The 13812-nt window shown below is 43.6% G+C and overlaps 1 protein-coding gene across 4 annotated transcripts in view; it reads left to right on the plus strand.

Moving 5' to 3' along the window:
- Nucleotides 1-13812, plus strand: part of RNF216 (ring finger protein 216) — an 82806-nt gene that overhangs the window by 21963 nt on the left and 47031 nt on the right. For all 4 annotated transcript variants that reach the window (XM_075058372.1, XM_075058369.1, XM_075058373.1 and 1 more), the window contains 8 exons: nt 3379-3481; nt 4396-4560; nt 5614-5728; nt 6012-6151; nt 7091-7141; nt 8154-8291; nt 9303-9451; nt 9911-9989. In XM_075058372.1, the coding sequence (XP_074914473.1) occupies nt 3379-3481; nt 4396-4560; nt 5614-5728; nt 6012-6151; nt 7091-7141; nt 8154-8291; nt 9303-9451; nt 9911-9989 (940 nt within the window). The remainder of the gene's footprint in view (nt 1-3378; nt 3482-4395; nt 4561-5613; nt 5729-6011; nt 6152-7090; nt 7142-8153; nt 8292-9302; nt 9452-9910; nt 9990-13812) is intronic.

Below are 13812 nucleotides of genomic sequence, written 5' to 3' on the forward strand. Positions count from 1 at the left end.
TATAGTACGAAGGTGGGTTGGTGAGTTTTGAGTTGGAGGAAAGAGTTTCCTACCTCTTCATTTCACTGGCTTTTGGCTTTTTCCAGGTAAAGCTGACCTGATCTGGACTCCCTTATGTAGTGTCATGATGTTGGCTTTTATCCCCCTTTACTTAATCAAGCAGTAGTGGTACTGTTTGAGTTCTCTCACATCGCTTGTTGCAGATAGAATAGAGCAAACCCATTTAAGGGCTGGTAGGATTGTTTCTAGATATCTGTTGAGGGACTGATTTTGGTCAAACTGAGCAGAAACATGAGCCAAGAAGGGAAGTAAAAGGAGTGGAAAATCAGCATGAGGACTGTTGATTTCCCAATTGTGTTAGCAGCTCAAGAATACCTTAGTGTTCATTGTGCTTGATATCTCTGGGAGTCATGTTAGAATCAAAAGTTTAAAAAAAGTCATTAACCTTATCAATAAGTTGCATCATGTCCCTGCCCTTTTGGGTGAAGCTTGCACAGCTGAAGAGTGAAGGATTGCGTGTGTTGGCACCAGCAACACAGAGGGGAAAGTGGTTTGAAGTAAATCACTTGTGACTTGTCTGATACTAGGTGGCCCCTCTCTCTTTCTCCCTCTCTGCAGCTGTCACTGCTATCTCAAACATGTTGAAACTAGTTATTATGTGATACAAGAATGAAGAATAGGTGTTGGTTGCCAGAGTATTCGCTCTATCTTGTATGAATCCAATGGCCTTTCCAGTTAACTAGGGCACTAATTAAGCAGCATTCAAATGCGTGAGGCTTAGAATTAGTTATTGGACCATAAATAAGTTAACTGGCAAGGAACTAAGGGTGATCCCATCCGTTGGGCATAGATTTCCTATTCTGCTGCCTTTGCCTGTGTTATGAAGTCATGTCTCCAAAGTAGGGCTTCTTGGTTAGAAAGTCATCAGGCTGTAACTTCTTTCTTGTCTTTCGAAAGTGCTGTCCCTGCAGTGGTGACGCGGTCAGCATGAGAGCAGCTTTCAGGTGCCCGCACTGCATACTTTGTGCACCTTGGCGTGGATGGTTGTGTTGGGAGTGTAGAAGACCAGTAGGGCCATTCCTTGGGGCAATTGGGCTGTTGAAGTTGGGCATCTGGCTGCAGGACCCTCTCGCAGATTGTGTGAAAAAACTCGTCATTGTGTCCTGCGGGGATTTAGTGAAGCCTGATAGAAGCCGATACTGAGATTTAATTCTATCAGTCTTAATGTGTTCCTTCCCTTTTTGCTCCCGAAATCTCTTCTCTCCTATTGTGTGCCACAGACCCAGTGAGATGAAAAGGTGCTTACAGGCTTCCCTGTAGGCCATCTACAGTGTCTGCTCAGCGGTGCGTTACCCACTTACTGGATGATAAAGACTTCTTCTCCATATTTTTATTCCTTTAACCAAACTATCTTTTGAGTTGTCACTGCATCTTTTGTATGAGAACAAACGGGTCAAAGCACTGGTCAGCCTCGCTGGCAGGGTCTCTTTGATCTCCATGGTATGTCAAGCTGAATCAGGCTTGAAATATAATAAATAAGGGTGGCTGGGTTTGGGCAGGGATGAGGCTTTTAACTGGCTCTGTGTCCTGTGGTGCAGATATTAATGAACAGTGCTGCAAGTGTGCGTGTATTGCGCGCTGGGACCCACTTAACTAATTGTCAGACATTGAAGGTTAACATCTCTGAAAATCCTGAGCATTGAAATGGCAACATGCAGAAAAGTTCAAATGTATTCTGACTGTGCCCCAGCTGAAACCCTTGCGTTTGAGTTGCAGTGATTTGAGCTCCTTGAAGTTTCTGTTTTGTTGGATTAAAACAGTTATCTTTTACAAAGGGATGGGGGTAGGGCTGGAAGCTATTAAATGCTCAGTGCCAAGATATTTTGTTGTTTTCTGAAATGATTGTCTTAAAACTTTCAACTGTCGTGAAAGATAAGATGTGGGAGCTCCTCTTAGCAGGGTATCATCTATTCAGCTTTTGTGTGCAGAAGCATTCACACTCAGTCAAAAGCTTCTGGCTCAATATGTCAATACCTGATTAAACAAAAAGAAATGCCTCTGCTTTGAATGTGAAAGCAGGGCTAAAGTAATCATGCCTTGATAGTGGGTTAATGCTTCAAGCCAGTTCAGATTTCTTAATTAGGGACTGATTTCTGACATCAGGAATGTAAATTAGCTGCAATTATGTCTTTGCTGCAACCTAGCACCTTCTTGTTCAAAAAGTTTTACAAATGTTAATTGCTTGTCCTAGCTCCTTTCAGAAGGATATTACTCTACAGCTGGGGAAACTGAGGAACAGCTTATATTACTTGATCCAGCTAGCACAGCTGGTTAGTAGTGGTTGAGAATAAACTGTGAAAGTCTGATTCAGACAGCCTACAACAAGCTTCCCTTTCGAAAGGGCTTCTGAAGTACTTGTGGATCTCCAGCAACTGGGTATTCTGAAACTACTTGCTAGAGTCTTTTCTAAGCTGAAATACTCAGTTAAACTAAATCTACCTGACAGTTATGATTGTTTGTGATAGGACCTCAGGTATGCTGCATTTACAGGCTAGTATGCAATTCTTTCTGCAATTATTTAGTGATTATTTTCTAAATGCTGTTCTCGCTAGACCAATTTCTAGTAGAAGCTGGACAATGCTGGTGTGATTTCAAGCTTTATTACAATGAAACCTCTATTCAGAGTACGTATTGTATGTAAACACAGTTTAAACAAGTTGCTGTGTCTGCTCTAACATGAAAGTAGATCGAGACTGGAGGCTTTAATTCAAATTTGAATCTGTAATCTTTTGTTGAGGAATACATCAACGTTTCACGGGTTTTGTAGGGGTTTGTATGCTTCTTTTTCCATAGACACATTTGTGTTAGCCGCAGTAGATGACAGCTAGATTTCAATTACTGCTGCTAATGCTGTGATTGTTCTTTCTTGTATGGTCTTCATAATGTTAATTCCAGAGTAGCAGAAAGTTAGTACACCTTAACTCTTAGTCATGTAGCATTTGACATGTGCTCGAAGGAGGTACCACTTCGCATGGTTTTACCCGTGGGTGTGAGTGGGGAGGTAAGCCTGATTGTTCACCTCTGGCATGGAGAGATGTAGGTTGGTTAGTAGCTCACCCATACAAGCTTCATGTATGTAAATGTAATTGTTGGAAAGGCAAATCTATTTGCTTTTCCTTTTGCAGTCATGCAGCTGATCATTATTTACTTGATTCTCATTTACTTGCAGTTTGCTCTAGTCTAGGACTTCCCTTGCTTCTTACAGGGCAGTCTGTGACTTGCCTGCCTAGCCTCATAATTATAGGATACTAAAAACTGGACAAGCGAGGAATGAACCTGAGCTCCCAAACCCTGAAGTAACTATATTTATCTTTTCAGACTTTGTAACTTTCTTCTGGAAAATCCAGATTACCCAAAGAAGGAAGGCAGAGTGGTTTTAAATCCCAGCAGCAGCCTGCTCGCCAGCCAAGATGAGACAAAGGCAAGTGAGAGAGTATCCTCACCTACAGCATGCCTCTCATCCAGTCTGTTCAACCTCAGTGGACCTTGGGATGTCTGGTTCTGTTAGTGCGTATTTGTAGAGTGCTTGGTTGAGCCATACTTTCATAGGAGGCCTCTGGGTGCATTTAAGAGGCTGTTAAATAGCAATAGTGAGTTGCTTGCAAGATCATTTCCAAGACTTTCCTGTTTTGCTGTTGCATAGCTGAACCGTGTCTTCTCTTTTGCATTCAGCGAGACCCTCTGCCCTACCTGCCTGTCAGCTATCCTGTCTGAAGTGTTCATTTTGATAACTGATATGAGAATTCCATAGTCGGTCTGTCACATGAAGTAGACTTGGCCCTCAGGTCTCTCTTGTGTGGCCTTTAGATATTGCCTTTCAGCATCCGAACTGGAAATCTCCCTGCAGCTTCTTGAAATTTTTTTAATCTTTTTTTAAAGACCAGTTGACAAAAAATTCTCTCTGAGCAGCTTTGAGTATATTGAAATAGCTGTGTGTGGCCTGAGAGAGAGAAATGTTGAATACCTCTTTCTACTCTTGGAAGCGTCTCTCAACCTCGAACCAATAAAGTTGTTCACCCCTTATAGTAACCTAAATGTATCCTCTCCTTGCTGTCCTGTGCAGCCATACACAATGACTTTAAACTACGTGGCTAGGAGCAGAGCTGCAGTGTGGTGCAGCTCAGGGCAGGTTACCCACACAAGTGCATAGACCAGTAGGCTTCACACCCCTGCTGTGCTCTAAGCTGATGGTTAGATAGGTGCTCAGAACTGGGTGCCGTGTAACCTGAATTTTGGGTGGTCTTGCAGAAGGTCCTGACCACTGAAAGAGTGGTTTGGGGTGTTCCTGTGTGTATTTATAGCAGCCTTTTCATATCTTTTGCATTTTCTCCTTAGGTGCCTAAAGTGGACTACTTCGACTTTTCCAAACTTGCCCCACTTGATCAGCGGTGCTTTATTCAGGCAGCTGACCTCCTTATGGCAGACTTCAAAATGCTGAGCAGCCAAGACATTAAGTGGGCACTACATGAACTCAAGGGACACTATGCAATCACACGAAAGGTTCTCCAGTTCAAGTCTGTTTTCTTTCTTAGGGTTATCTCCTGTGTCTGCAGAGAGCAGCGTGATGTCTTTTGCTTTACTATACCATCTGCTAGTGTGTGGTTATGGGCTTTTTTAATAATCTTCCTTTCCTTTTAAGAAGTATTAATCCATTTAGTAGACTTGCAAAATTTATTAGCCAGACAGCATGCTGCAGGAAGTTTTTACTTTTCTCTAATAGGAGAACTGGGGAAACACTAGCTAGTTGATGGTAGGCGATGCATTAAACTGAGAAGTGTTCCTGTACGTCGCCGCTGAAGTGCGGTATAATTGCCAATAAAGCCTAGACATTTAGCTAAATCTTAAAACGTTTAACTGCTGCTATTAGTTAACTGACTGCATGTAATTGAGAAGAAGCCCAGCTCTCGCTGTCCTGTCTCTTCTTATTATGACTTGTGGAATGAGTCCTATATTCCTTGTAAAAGAGTTTCACTGTAATGGAGCTGCAAAGACACTTGTTTTAAGTATCAAGAAACTGGATGTAAATGTGGCTTCAAGCTTTTGACTTGTATCTACTCCTCTGATATGCTCTTCTTGCATGAGCTTCTTTCTCCATTTTTCCAGGACTTAACTAAAGCCAAACCTCCTTCTCTCTTCATTTGCTTGATTGAGCACTGAGTATTTCAGCTTTGGTTTGTTTTGTTGTTTTGGTTTTTTTTGGTTGTTTTTTTTTTTTTAAATAAAAACCCAAACCCAACAAAAAAAAAGCCAAACCAGCTCTGTTGCATCAGAGTGGACACCAGCTGCATTAGAATTAATAGCTGAGGTGTTGTTGAAGTATCATTCAGTATTTTTTTATTTTTTTTTTCTTTTTCATGGAATGATTGCTTTATGAGTAGATAAAGCAACAAGGTGAGTAAAGGAAAGAGGTACACTTGCCTCTATATGGGGTGTTTGGCTTTCCGGTTTTGGATCAGTCTTATGCGCATGTTTGTACTGTGCTTCAATCTGAAGTATGTGCTTCTGCTTTCTTCCAGGAACAGACAGGATTTAAGTCTGTATGTTGTTTTCTAGGCCTTTTCAGATGCTATCAAAAAATGGCAGGAGCTGTCTCCCGAAACCAGCGGGAAACGAAAAAGGAGGAAAGAAATGAATCAGTATTCATATATAGACTTCAAATTTGAGCAAGGTAAATACCAAGCTGTATGTACTGTGGTCTCTGCATCGTTATTGTAAGCAGAACTGGCTTGCAGCAGAAGGGTACTCTTCTTGAAAAGGGATGTGGTCTCAGAACAGCTATGTTTCTGTCACTGTCTGGTATCTATTTTGGAGATATTCTTCATTAGTACCACTGCTTGGTACAGTGCTGTTTGAGATGCTGAAGTTATGCAGCTGGTGGTGTGTGGAGGAAGGATTTAAACTTTGTTCTGGCTGCCCCATCCCATTTCATTGTGCCTTTAACTCTGCTTTAGGGGATGTGAAAATTGAGAAGCGCATGTTCTTCCTGGAGAATAAGAGACGGCACTGGAGGTCCTACGACAAGCTCTCTCTTCTCCCACCCGTGCTACTGGAGCAGGAATTCTATGAGCAGAAAGTTAAAGAGATGGCAGAGGTGAGTGGTAGGAGCTGTTTTGATCTTGTGGTGCAAACGACTTCAACTACTGTAGAGGTCTTGGCCCTAAACATGGAAATCTGCCTCTTAAAGAAATTCAAACGCTGAACAAAATGTTGAATAACTGACTACCTTTGCCCCTTTACTACCTGTTAACTTGTATGACTCTTCCTAAGTAACTCATTTTTGAAGGAAAAAAACCAAGCATGGAGTATCATATTTACTTAAATATATAGCTGCTACTTTTTCAAACACTGTTCTAGACCTTTTTTGCTACAAAATAGTAAAATATCTGCTAATTAATTGTTCCTCTAATTGTTAGCAGGCTTCTCTGCTGCTTTAGGGCTTGTAATTGCAGCTCACTGTTGGTGGTGAATAATGACCAGGCCCAAGGCAGTCTGTCCACTCACTCTGCCTTCCGCAAGTTGGCAGTCTCCGGAACGTCTTGTCCTGTGCTGAGGACCATGTGTTTCGAAGCAGAACCCTGCAACACCCGCTGGTGTGTTGTCTTCCCCTTGTAGTCTGAGGAAAGACTGAATTCACAGCTCTGCACCTACGGTCCTTTCTAAAGGAGCTTCTTAATGATCCTTGTCTCTTAGGCAGATGGATAGTGTCTCCTTTTAAACACAAAGCTAATGTTCTTGGGGCTTTCTCTGGAGGGGTGCATTGGGTGAGATCATCTCTGCCCATGGAAACCTGAACCAGCAGCCCTCCATAATACAGAATTCGGTTCTTTGTTCTTGCTGCCTTTGCTTCTCCCATCTGTTTTAGCTGAATCATAAATAGCTTAATGGATTGGAAGGATGGGCTGAGTGATGTTGTAAGCAGACAGTGAGCCTTTTATGGTGGTTTGTAAGTCCTGAGATAATGTAAGAGTGTAGAGGCTGGAAAATTGCTTTATCTATTCTGTAAACACAGATGCGCATGTCTCTCTTACAGCATGCAGACTTTCTCCTTGCTCTGCAGATGAATGAGGAGCAGTATCAGAAGGTCAGTATCTATAATGTGGTCCGTTGAGTTCTGCTTATGCATAGACACTGTTTTGCACTTAACTACTTCACAGACTCTTTTGGCTTCTGGAATGGAGCTTCTCTGAAGCTGCATTTGCACTGCTCTGCTTTTGCTGAGCTGGCAAAACCTGCACAGTGTGTGTTGGCTGGCTTTTAGAAAAGGTGAGAGCTCAGTCCAGCAAGACAGTATTGATGCATGTAATGATCTGTAGTAATTCAGTCAGCTGCTGCTTGTATCTTTACTGGCCAGAACAAACATTGCAATAGAATAGTACTAGGTTTGCTCTTGCTACCACCATTATGGCTGTTTAGAACAGATTTGCTGTTGTTGGAGCTCTGCCAGTGGAAAGGCCTTTGTAATTTGCAGAAAGGACTCTAAAAACCTGAAAATCAGGTCTTTCCCTTTAAACAAAGAGTGAAAAGTTAGAGATCGGTTCAGCAGCTGTGGATTACCTTTGTTGTCAATGCCCATTTCTCTTCAAACTTTGGAGAAGATGTTGGACCTTTGAAGCAGTGGGCATACTTACTTTTTAACAGTGGCAAGCTTCTCCACCCCTGCAATGAAGAGGCCAAGATAAGGTCTCTCCAGGCAGATGGGTAAATCTTTCTTTAGAAGGCAACAGATCTGAAGCTTGGTTTTCCCCATGTGAATGGTGTGTACTCTCTGCTGCTTCCCTGTGATTGCAGCTTCCCAAACCCAAGATGCTTTTCTGCTTGTGAGCTAAGAATTATTAAATACCATGTGTTCTGTAGCTTTTTGGAACCTGTCAAGCAGGACACGTAGATATTAAGTTACTTAAAACTGAGTATCTGGTTGTGCTTAGTGAGTTTTGACCACCAAATAGGATATCTAGTGGAATGGTGTATATCTGTTGCTCTTTTTTTAGAATTATTGCTGGCATTGTTTATGGCTTGCAGTCATATGTGTCTGTGTGTTTCTATAGCCGTCAGTGTTTTGATGGTGATGCTAATACCTCTGTTTGTGGCTACAGGATGGTCAGATGATAGAATGCCGCTGCTGTTATGGGGAGTTTGCGTTTGAAGAGCTAACTCAGTGTGCAGATGGTCACTTGTTCTGCAAGGAGTGCCTAATTAAATATGCTCAGGAGGCAGTCTTTGGTTCTGGGAAGGTAAGAATTTCCCAACTGTGAGGGGAAAATGGGTAAACTGCTACTGGGAGATCACATTGCTGTTTGTGTAGTGTTGTCTGCTTAAATCGGATCTAACTGCATTTCCCAGGAAATATTTGCATGGAATTGTGTCCTGAAATCCAAATCCAACAAGTCAGTCTCACCATCAAGTGAAGCCAACAACTCCACAATGGGATCTTTGCTGAACAGGATTTCAGTTTTGTTAACCTCCATCTTCTGTGCTCTGTGCTTAGCAACTTGGATTATTAGGAAAACCTTCTACAGCATTTGTAGTAATAACAATAACTTGCACTTGTCTGTTTTTTATTTTCTACTTAAACCAATGTTATCTGCACAGAGAACACACTCTTGTCTCTGACTTAGCCAGTCTCCTCCTAGCTAAGAGTATTTGTCCTTCACAATATCACTGTGATCCCAACTTAATTTGGGAGTTGGTTCCTCTATGATACTACTAACCTTCTTGGTCTGCAATTTAGCTAGCAATTATCCTGGAACTTAGCTGAGCTATAAACAAGTCATTAACCTGCTCTGAGGTGTGCGTGCTCCTTTGCCTCGAGGTATGATGATCAAATTGTGGGATGCTGTTGTACTCTGTGACCTATATTTCATGTAAACATAAACTGGCAGCTGTATTTTTATATGACTGTATTGACAAGAATACAACATGCTGTTTGTGAGCAGAGTGCTAGTTCTCAGCAGAGACCGTACAGTAATAACGGGCTGCTGTGTGGTCACAGTGGACTTAGTGAGAGTGAACTGTGATCCCAGCTATCAACAGCACCTTCGTGCCCACTGTGTATCTGAGGCCTGATCCGTTTAACTAGTCTTGTTCTTCCATAGTAAACCCATTTTCTGGCAGTCATCTGCTGACTTAAGTTCTAGTCTCTCTAAGCAAGGCTCTGCACTGGTTTGTTTGGAAATGTCCTGGGTACCAAGTATTGCTTTTTGCTAGTATCATACTGAACCTGAGCTCTCTCCTTCCAACCCTAGTCAGAGCTCAGCTGCATGGAAGGCAGTTGCACGTGTTCATTCCCCACCAGCGAGCTGGAGAAAGTGCTTCCAGAGAACATCCTCTGTAAATACTATGAGCGGAAAGCTGAGGAGGAGGTGGCTGCTGCCTGTGCAGATGAGCTTGTCAGGTAAGTGTCCAGCAGAGGATGCAGACCACACTTACTGTTGTAGAAAATTGTTCCCTGAAACCCTAAATGTGTGCTGACTATGAGATAGGTAGCTTTCAAAGAGCTGTATTATAAATTCAGGCTTCTGCCTTCCCAGGTCTGTTTTTATTCAGGTTGGTCTGCCTTTGACTAGGAGCAGATTAAAATTCAATAGACTTGTGTCCCCCAACACTTGCTTGCCAGCTCTGTGCTGATCCTGTAACTTACATGGTCAAAAGCAGTGCTGAGCATATAATGTTTTGATTGCAAACAGGGAAGTGATCGAAGAAATGTGAGCAAAAAGGCAGTAGTCAGCACATCCTGGTGGCAGGTGTTTGGTTGGCAGCCTTATTAACTACCACATAGCTATTTGACTAAATCTGCTTTCAGCAAAGATATGTTTGGTGCTCTGCATTAATGGTGTCTTATTTTGGGCTACAGGTGTCCGTTCTGTAACTTCCCAGCTCTACTGGACAGCGATGTGAAGCGGTTCAGCTGCCCTAATCCCCGCTGCAGAAAGGTAATTGGGGGAATACTTAGCCATTTGGTCTTTCCTGAAGTATTGGGCAGGAGAGCTGGGAGGACAGCTCACACTTCCTAGTAGCAGGTGAATGACTATCTAATGTGGCTACGTGGGGCAGCAGTCAAAGTATTTGCTGGATCCTACTGATGTCCTATAAAAGTGTGTGGCTGGACAGATGAATTTCAGGGCACTGTTGATAGACAGCAGTATTCCTTTCTTCCACTGGAAGATGTTGGCTAAAAAAGTTTATGGATGCCGTAGGCTGCTGTCGTGCATGTACAGAAATGTTTTAGGTGAACAGGGAGCTGGGTGTTTAAAAGGCATAAAAAAAAATTGTAATGCTTTATCTAATGAAACTTCTGGAGAATGAGCTGAAACGACGTTACGTGCAATCCCTAAGAGAATTAGCACTGCATCTTTCTTTTTATGCTGTTGACTGAATACAGATTCAGTTGGAAGTGACAAAAACTTGTTGGAAGAGCTCACTGAAATGTGAGCCATTCAAAGGGCAGAAGATCTTTGTGTTTCTCTCAAAATCTGCTAATAGCCATAACGGCAGAATCGTCAGGCCCAATGGGGGGATGGAGTGGGGAAAACTTGCTGCTTCTGCACCATCTGTTCTGGGGAAAAATAGAAGCACAGAAATGTGTTTCACAGTCTCCTGAATGTATGCAGAACCCTGTTTACATCTGGTGCCAGTGAGCCAAGGCAGTACTGTATCAGTGTTCAGCACTGAAGCTACAAGGCTTCTTGTGTAACTTTAGCCACAACAATGAATTCTCGTGCAATATTCCGGGAACTGCCTGTCCCTCAGCAGACTTTTCTGCTAATCACTGAAATTTCTCTTGAGTGCATTAACCTTATGCTTGTAGCTGCCATAGCTTTGGGTTCTCATATTGATGTGATACCACCATTGCCTGTATCAAGAAATCAATAGGAAGTCAAATTCTACTGTCTGGAGAAGTTGAAGTTGCCATTCTGTAGTGAAAATTGAACTTACTAGGGGGAGAAAGCTGCTTATGAAAGATGCACAGTTCCATTTGAGATCTCTAACGTGTCTCCAGATACGTTTTGCTAACATCTACCTCTAGCATTTGAGAAAGAAACGGGATTCTGATGGATTGTCCAAGTGTCACGAGCGAGGAGACTTGCTTGTCACTAGGTGGCAATGTTGATTCATGTTTAAATAAAAAAAATTTCTTACTGTTTTTGCAAAAACTGAGTTGTTTTCAAAATGTACATATGTCAGCACCACGGAACAAAATTCAGGCTTGAAGAACATGAATGCTTCAATGTGCAAAACGAATTGAAGTTGCTTTTTTTTTCCCTAAAATGTGTAATGTGGCACAGTAACTGTGGTAAGAAGGGTCAGTGCTGAAATGTTCCTTTCCTTCTGGTTTGCTGTTTCATTTCCTTCCTAGCGTACTCCCTGTCCCCCCTCCCTGGGGTTGCAGCATTCCAGTGGGCTGGATTTCTGGTTTCCTGGACAGCTTGTGTTGATTCATTAGCTGAAAATCTGCTGAGTAGGTTTGTGCTCTTCTTAGAAGTCTCGAACAACTTTAGGATTTGAAGTCGAGGGTGAGGAATTCGGATAGCAGGATGTGGTGTTGTCTCACAGCATCAACTGCAGTGGTTCTTCATATTCCTGCTATCTTGTCTTTCTCCAGAGCGAAGAATTTCCGTTAATGCTCTTGCTTGCAGGAAACTATTGCCCTTAGGGAGGAAAGGGCTAATCTAGGGAACTCTACAGAGGTTGGAGAGGATGCATTGGCTTTGCTAGCAGTACTTCTGGCAGCCTCGGTGGTGGTGATGACTGATCCTGGAAGGAGTCCCTCTCTGGTTGGAAGGACTGCACTTGCACAGCTGAACCTAAAGCGAGGGGAAGTGTGGAAAGGGAAAGGTCAAAATGTGCCTCTCCTGAAACCTCAAAGCTCTTCAAGGGTGGGCGGAGGAGGACCAGATGGTGGACCTGTTGTATTTCTGTGCTCCATCACCTGGATGCTTTGTCTTGCTTTGAGAGTTCATGTTGATACTCTCAGGCTTTCCTTTAAATCTTGCAGAGATGTTGCTTCATATCTGGGCAGCTATGGATGTATTGTAAAGTATGTGATGGGAACCAGCTGGAAGCCTTCATTTTGGCTGTATGTATGTATCTTGGGCTCAATAATAAGAGCTCTAGCCATCCCCAGGTCACTGCTGATGCATCTCACCTGTAGTTCCCTTGCAGGGACCAAAATGTGGCTAATTGTAACCTCAGCAATGGGCAGAGCTGCTGGTTGCTTTCTGTGACTGAACGGTTGCACGGAGAGCATGCAGATGAGCCTGCACCATCTGCCAGGGCCACAGTGGCTCCAGCTGTGTGGCGTGAAGTTTGGCTCCTAGTTAGGTGGCTAGGGCTTGAATCTTAATATCATGAACTGCAGGGTGGAGGAAAAGCTTAATTAGCCAAGGAAAAACATTGCCCAAGCCACCTTACGGATGAGCTGGTGCTGGGGGAGAGGCAGCTTTTGCTTGGACTTGTTGGAGTTTGAGGTTTTGCTCTAAAACAGGTTGCTGACCACGCATGGAGCCAGTCTTCCCGGTGACAGGAGGGTTTGCCAGCCTGCTTGGTCAACCTCGATCTTATTCTGCGCAAGGATCCCTGCATGGAAGCAGCGCTCAAATTTCTCATCTCTAATGATGCGCTTTTCTCCTCCCAGTGCTCTGACAGAGCAAATCAAAGCTGGCAATTCTGGTAAAACTAGGAAAGGCACATGTTGCTTGTTGACTTGTGCAACACTGGGAAGTGAGCATGCACTTTTGCATGTTGGGGGAAGTACTGTTTCTCACCAGAAAAGGAAGTCCATCCTTTCTTCTCAGCTTCCCTCCTCCCAAGGCCACGTATTGTTGGTGAAGACAAGGCTTTTGTTCATGGGCTGCTCGCTGCTATCCCCAGCGCCGTGTTGCGGGTGGGGGAGATAGTCTCCCCTCTTTGCAGTCTCAGCACAAAGCACTGCAGGGCTTTCAGCCAGCGAAGAGATGGGGAGGTGAAAGCTGCCGTTGCCATGGAAATAATGCATGCACGGAGCAGTGCTGTCCCTCTGGTGCCGGAGAGCTTGAAACCCTCAACACTCATTTCATAGCCAGGCCATACCGTAGGGACTCGCATTTCCAAGACTTTTCCTTAAAACTCCTTTGCGAAGCTTACAATTTTTTCTTACTTTATTGTACCGAGTTGTTGTGTGCCTCGGTGCTGGCTGGATGCGAAGAGGTGGTGGCGTATGGTTGCGTGGTGCTAAATCGCATTGCCCTCGGTCTGGGCAGCTGCCACTCTTGTTCAGGGCTCCTTAGTGCGTGCTGTTAATGAGGCTGTGTTTGGGGAGTGGGTTTGCCTGCTGGGTGTCTGAACTGTCATGCTGGACAAATGAGCATTGATATGCCTGCGTCAGATGAAATCTCCACTCTTGCCTTTTCGTCTTCAGGTTAGGCTCTCTGGTCACAGCAATCCTTGTGTGTACTTTTAATTTGCAGGACTAAGACTCAGTGTTTTAGGGGACTTCTTTTTAAGCTGCTAGAATGTCTCGGGATTGATTTCAAGGTGCTGGCTAGGAACAGATGCACCCAGCTGCTTTTAACCTTCATTTTCTGTTGGAAGCGCGACAGGTTTAAGCTTGTACAGAGCTCTGCCTAGCAAGCTGTGTCTGAACATGGCTCCTCTTAGCAGGGTGCTAACACTGCATCCACAACCCATGTTAATAAGCCTAAGTCACGTTGTACGGTTTGCAGCAACTTTGACGTGAGTGGCCTTGCTGAAATAAACTGTTGCATGATCAACTGGACT

Source organism: Buteo buteo, chromosome 27, assembly GCF_964188355.1.
Source record: "Buteo buteo chromosome 27, bButBut1.hap1.1, whole genome shotgun sequence".
NCBI classification, from domain to species: domain Eukaryota; kingdom Metazoa; phylum Chordata; class Aves; order Accipitriformes; family Accipitridae; genus Buteo; species Buteo buteo.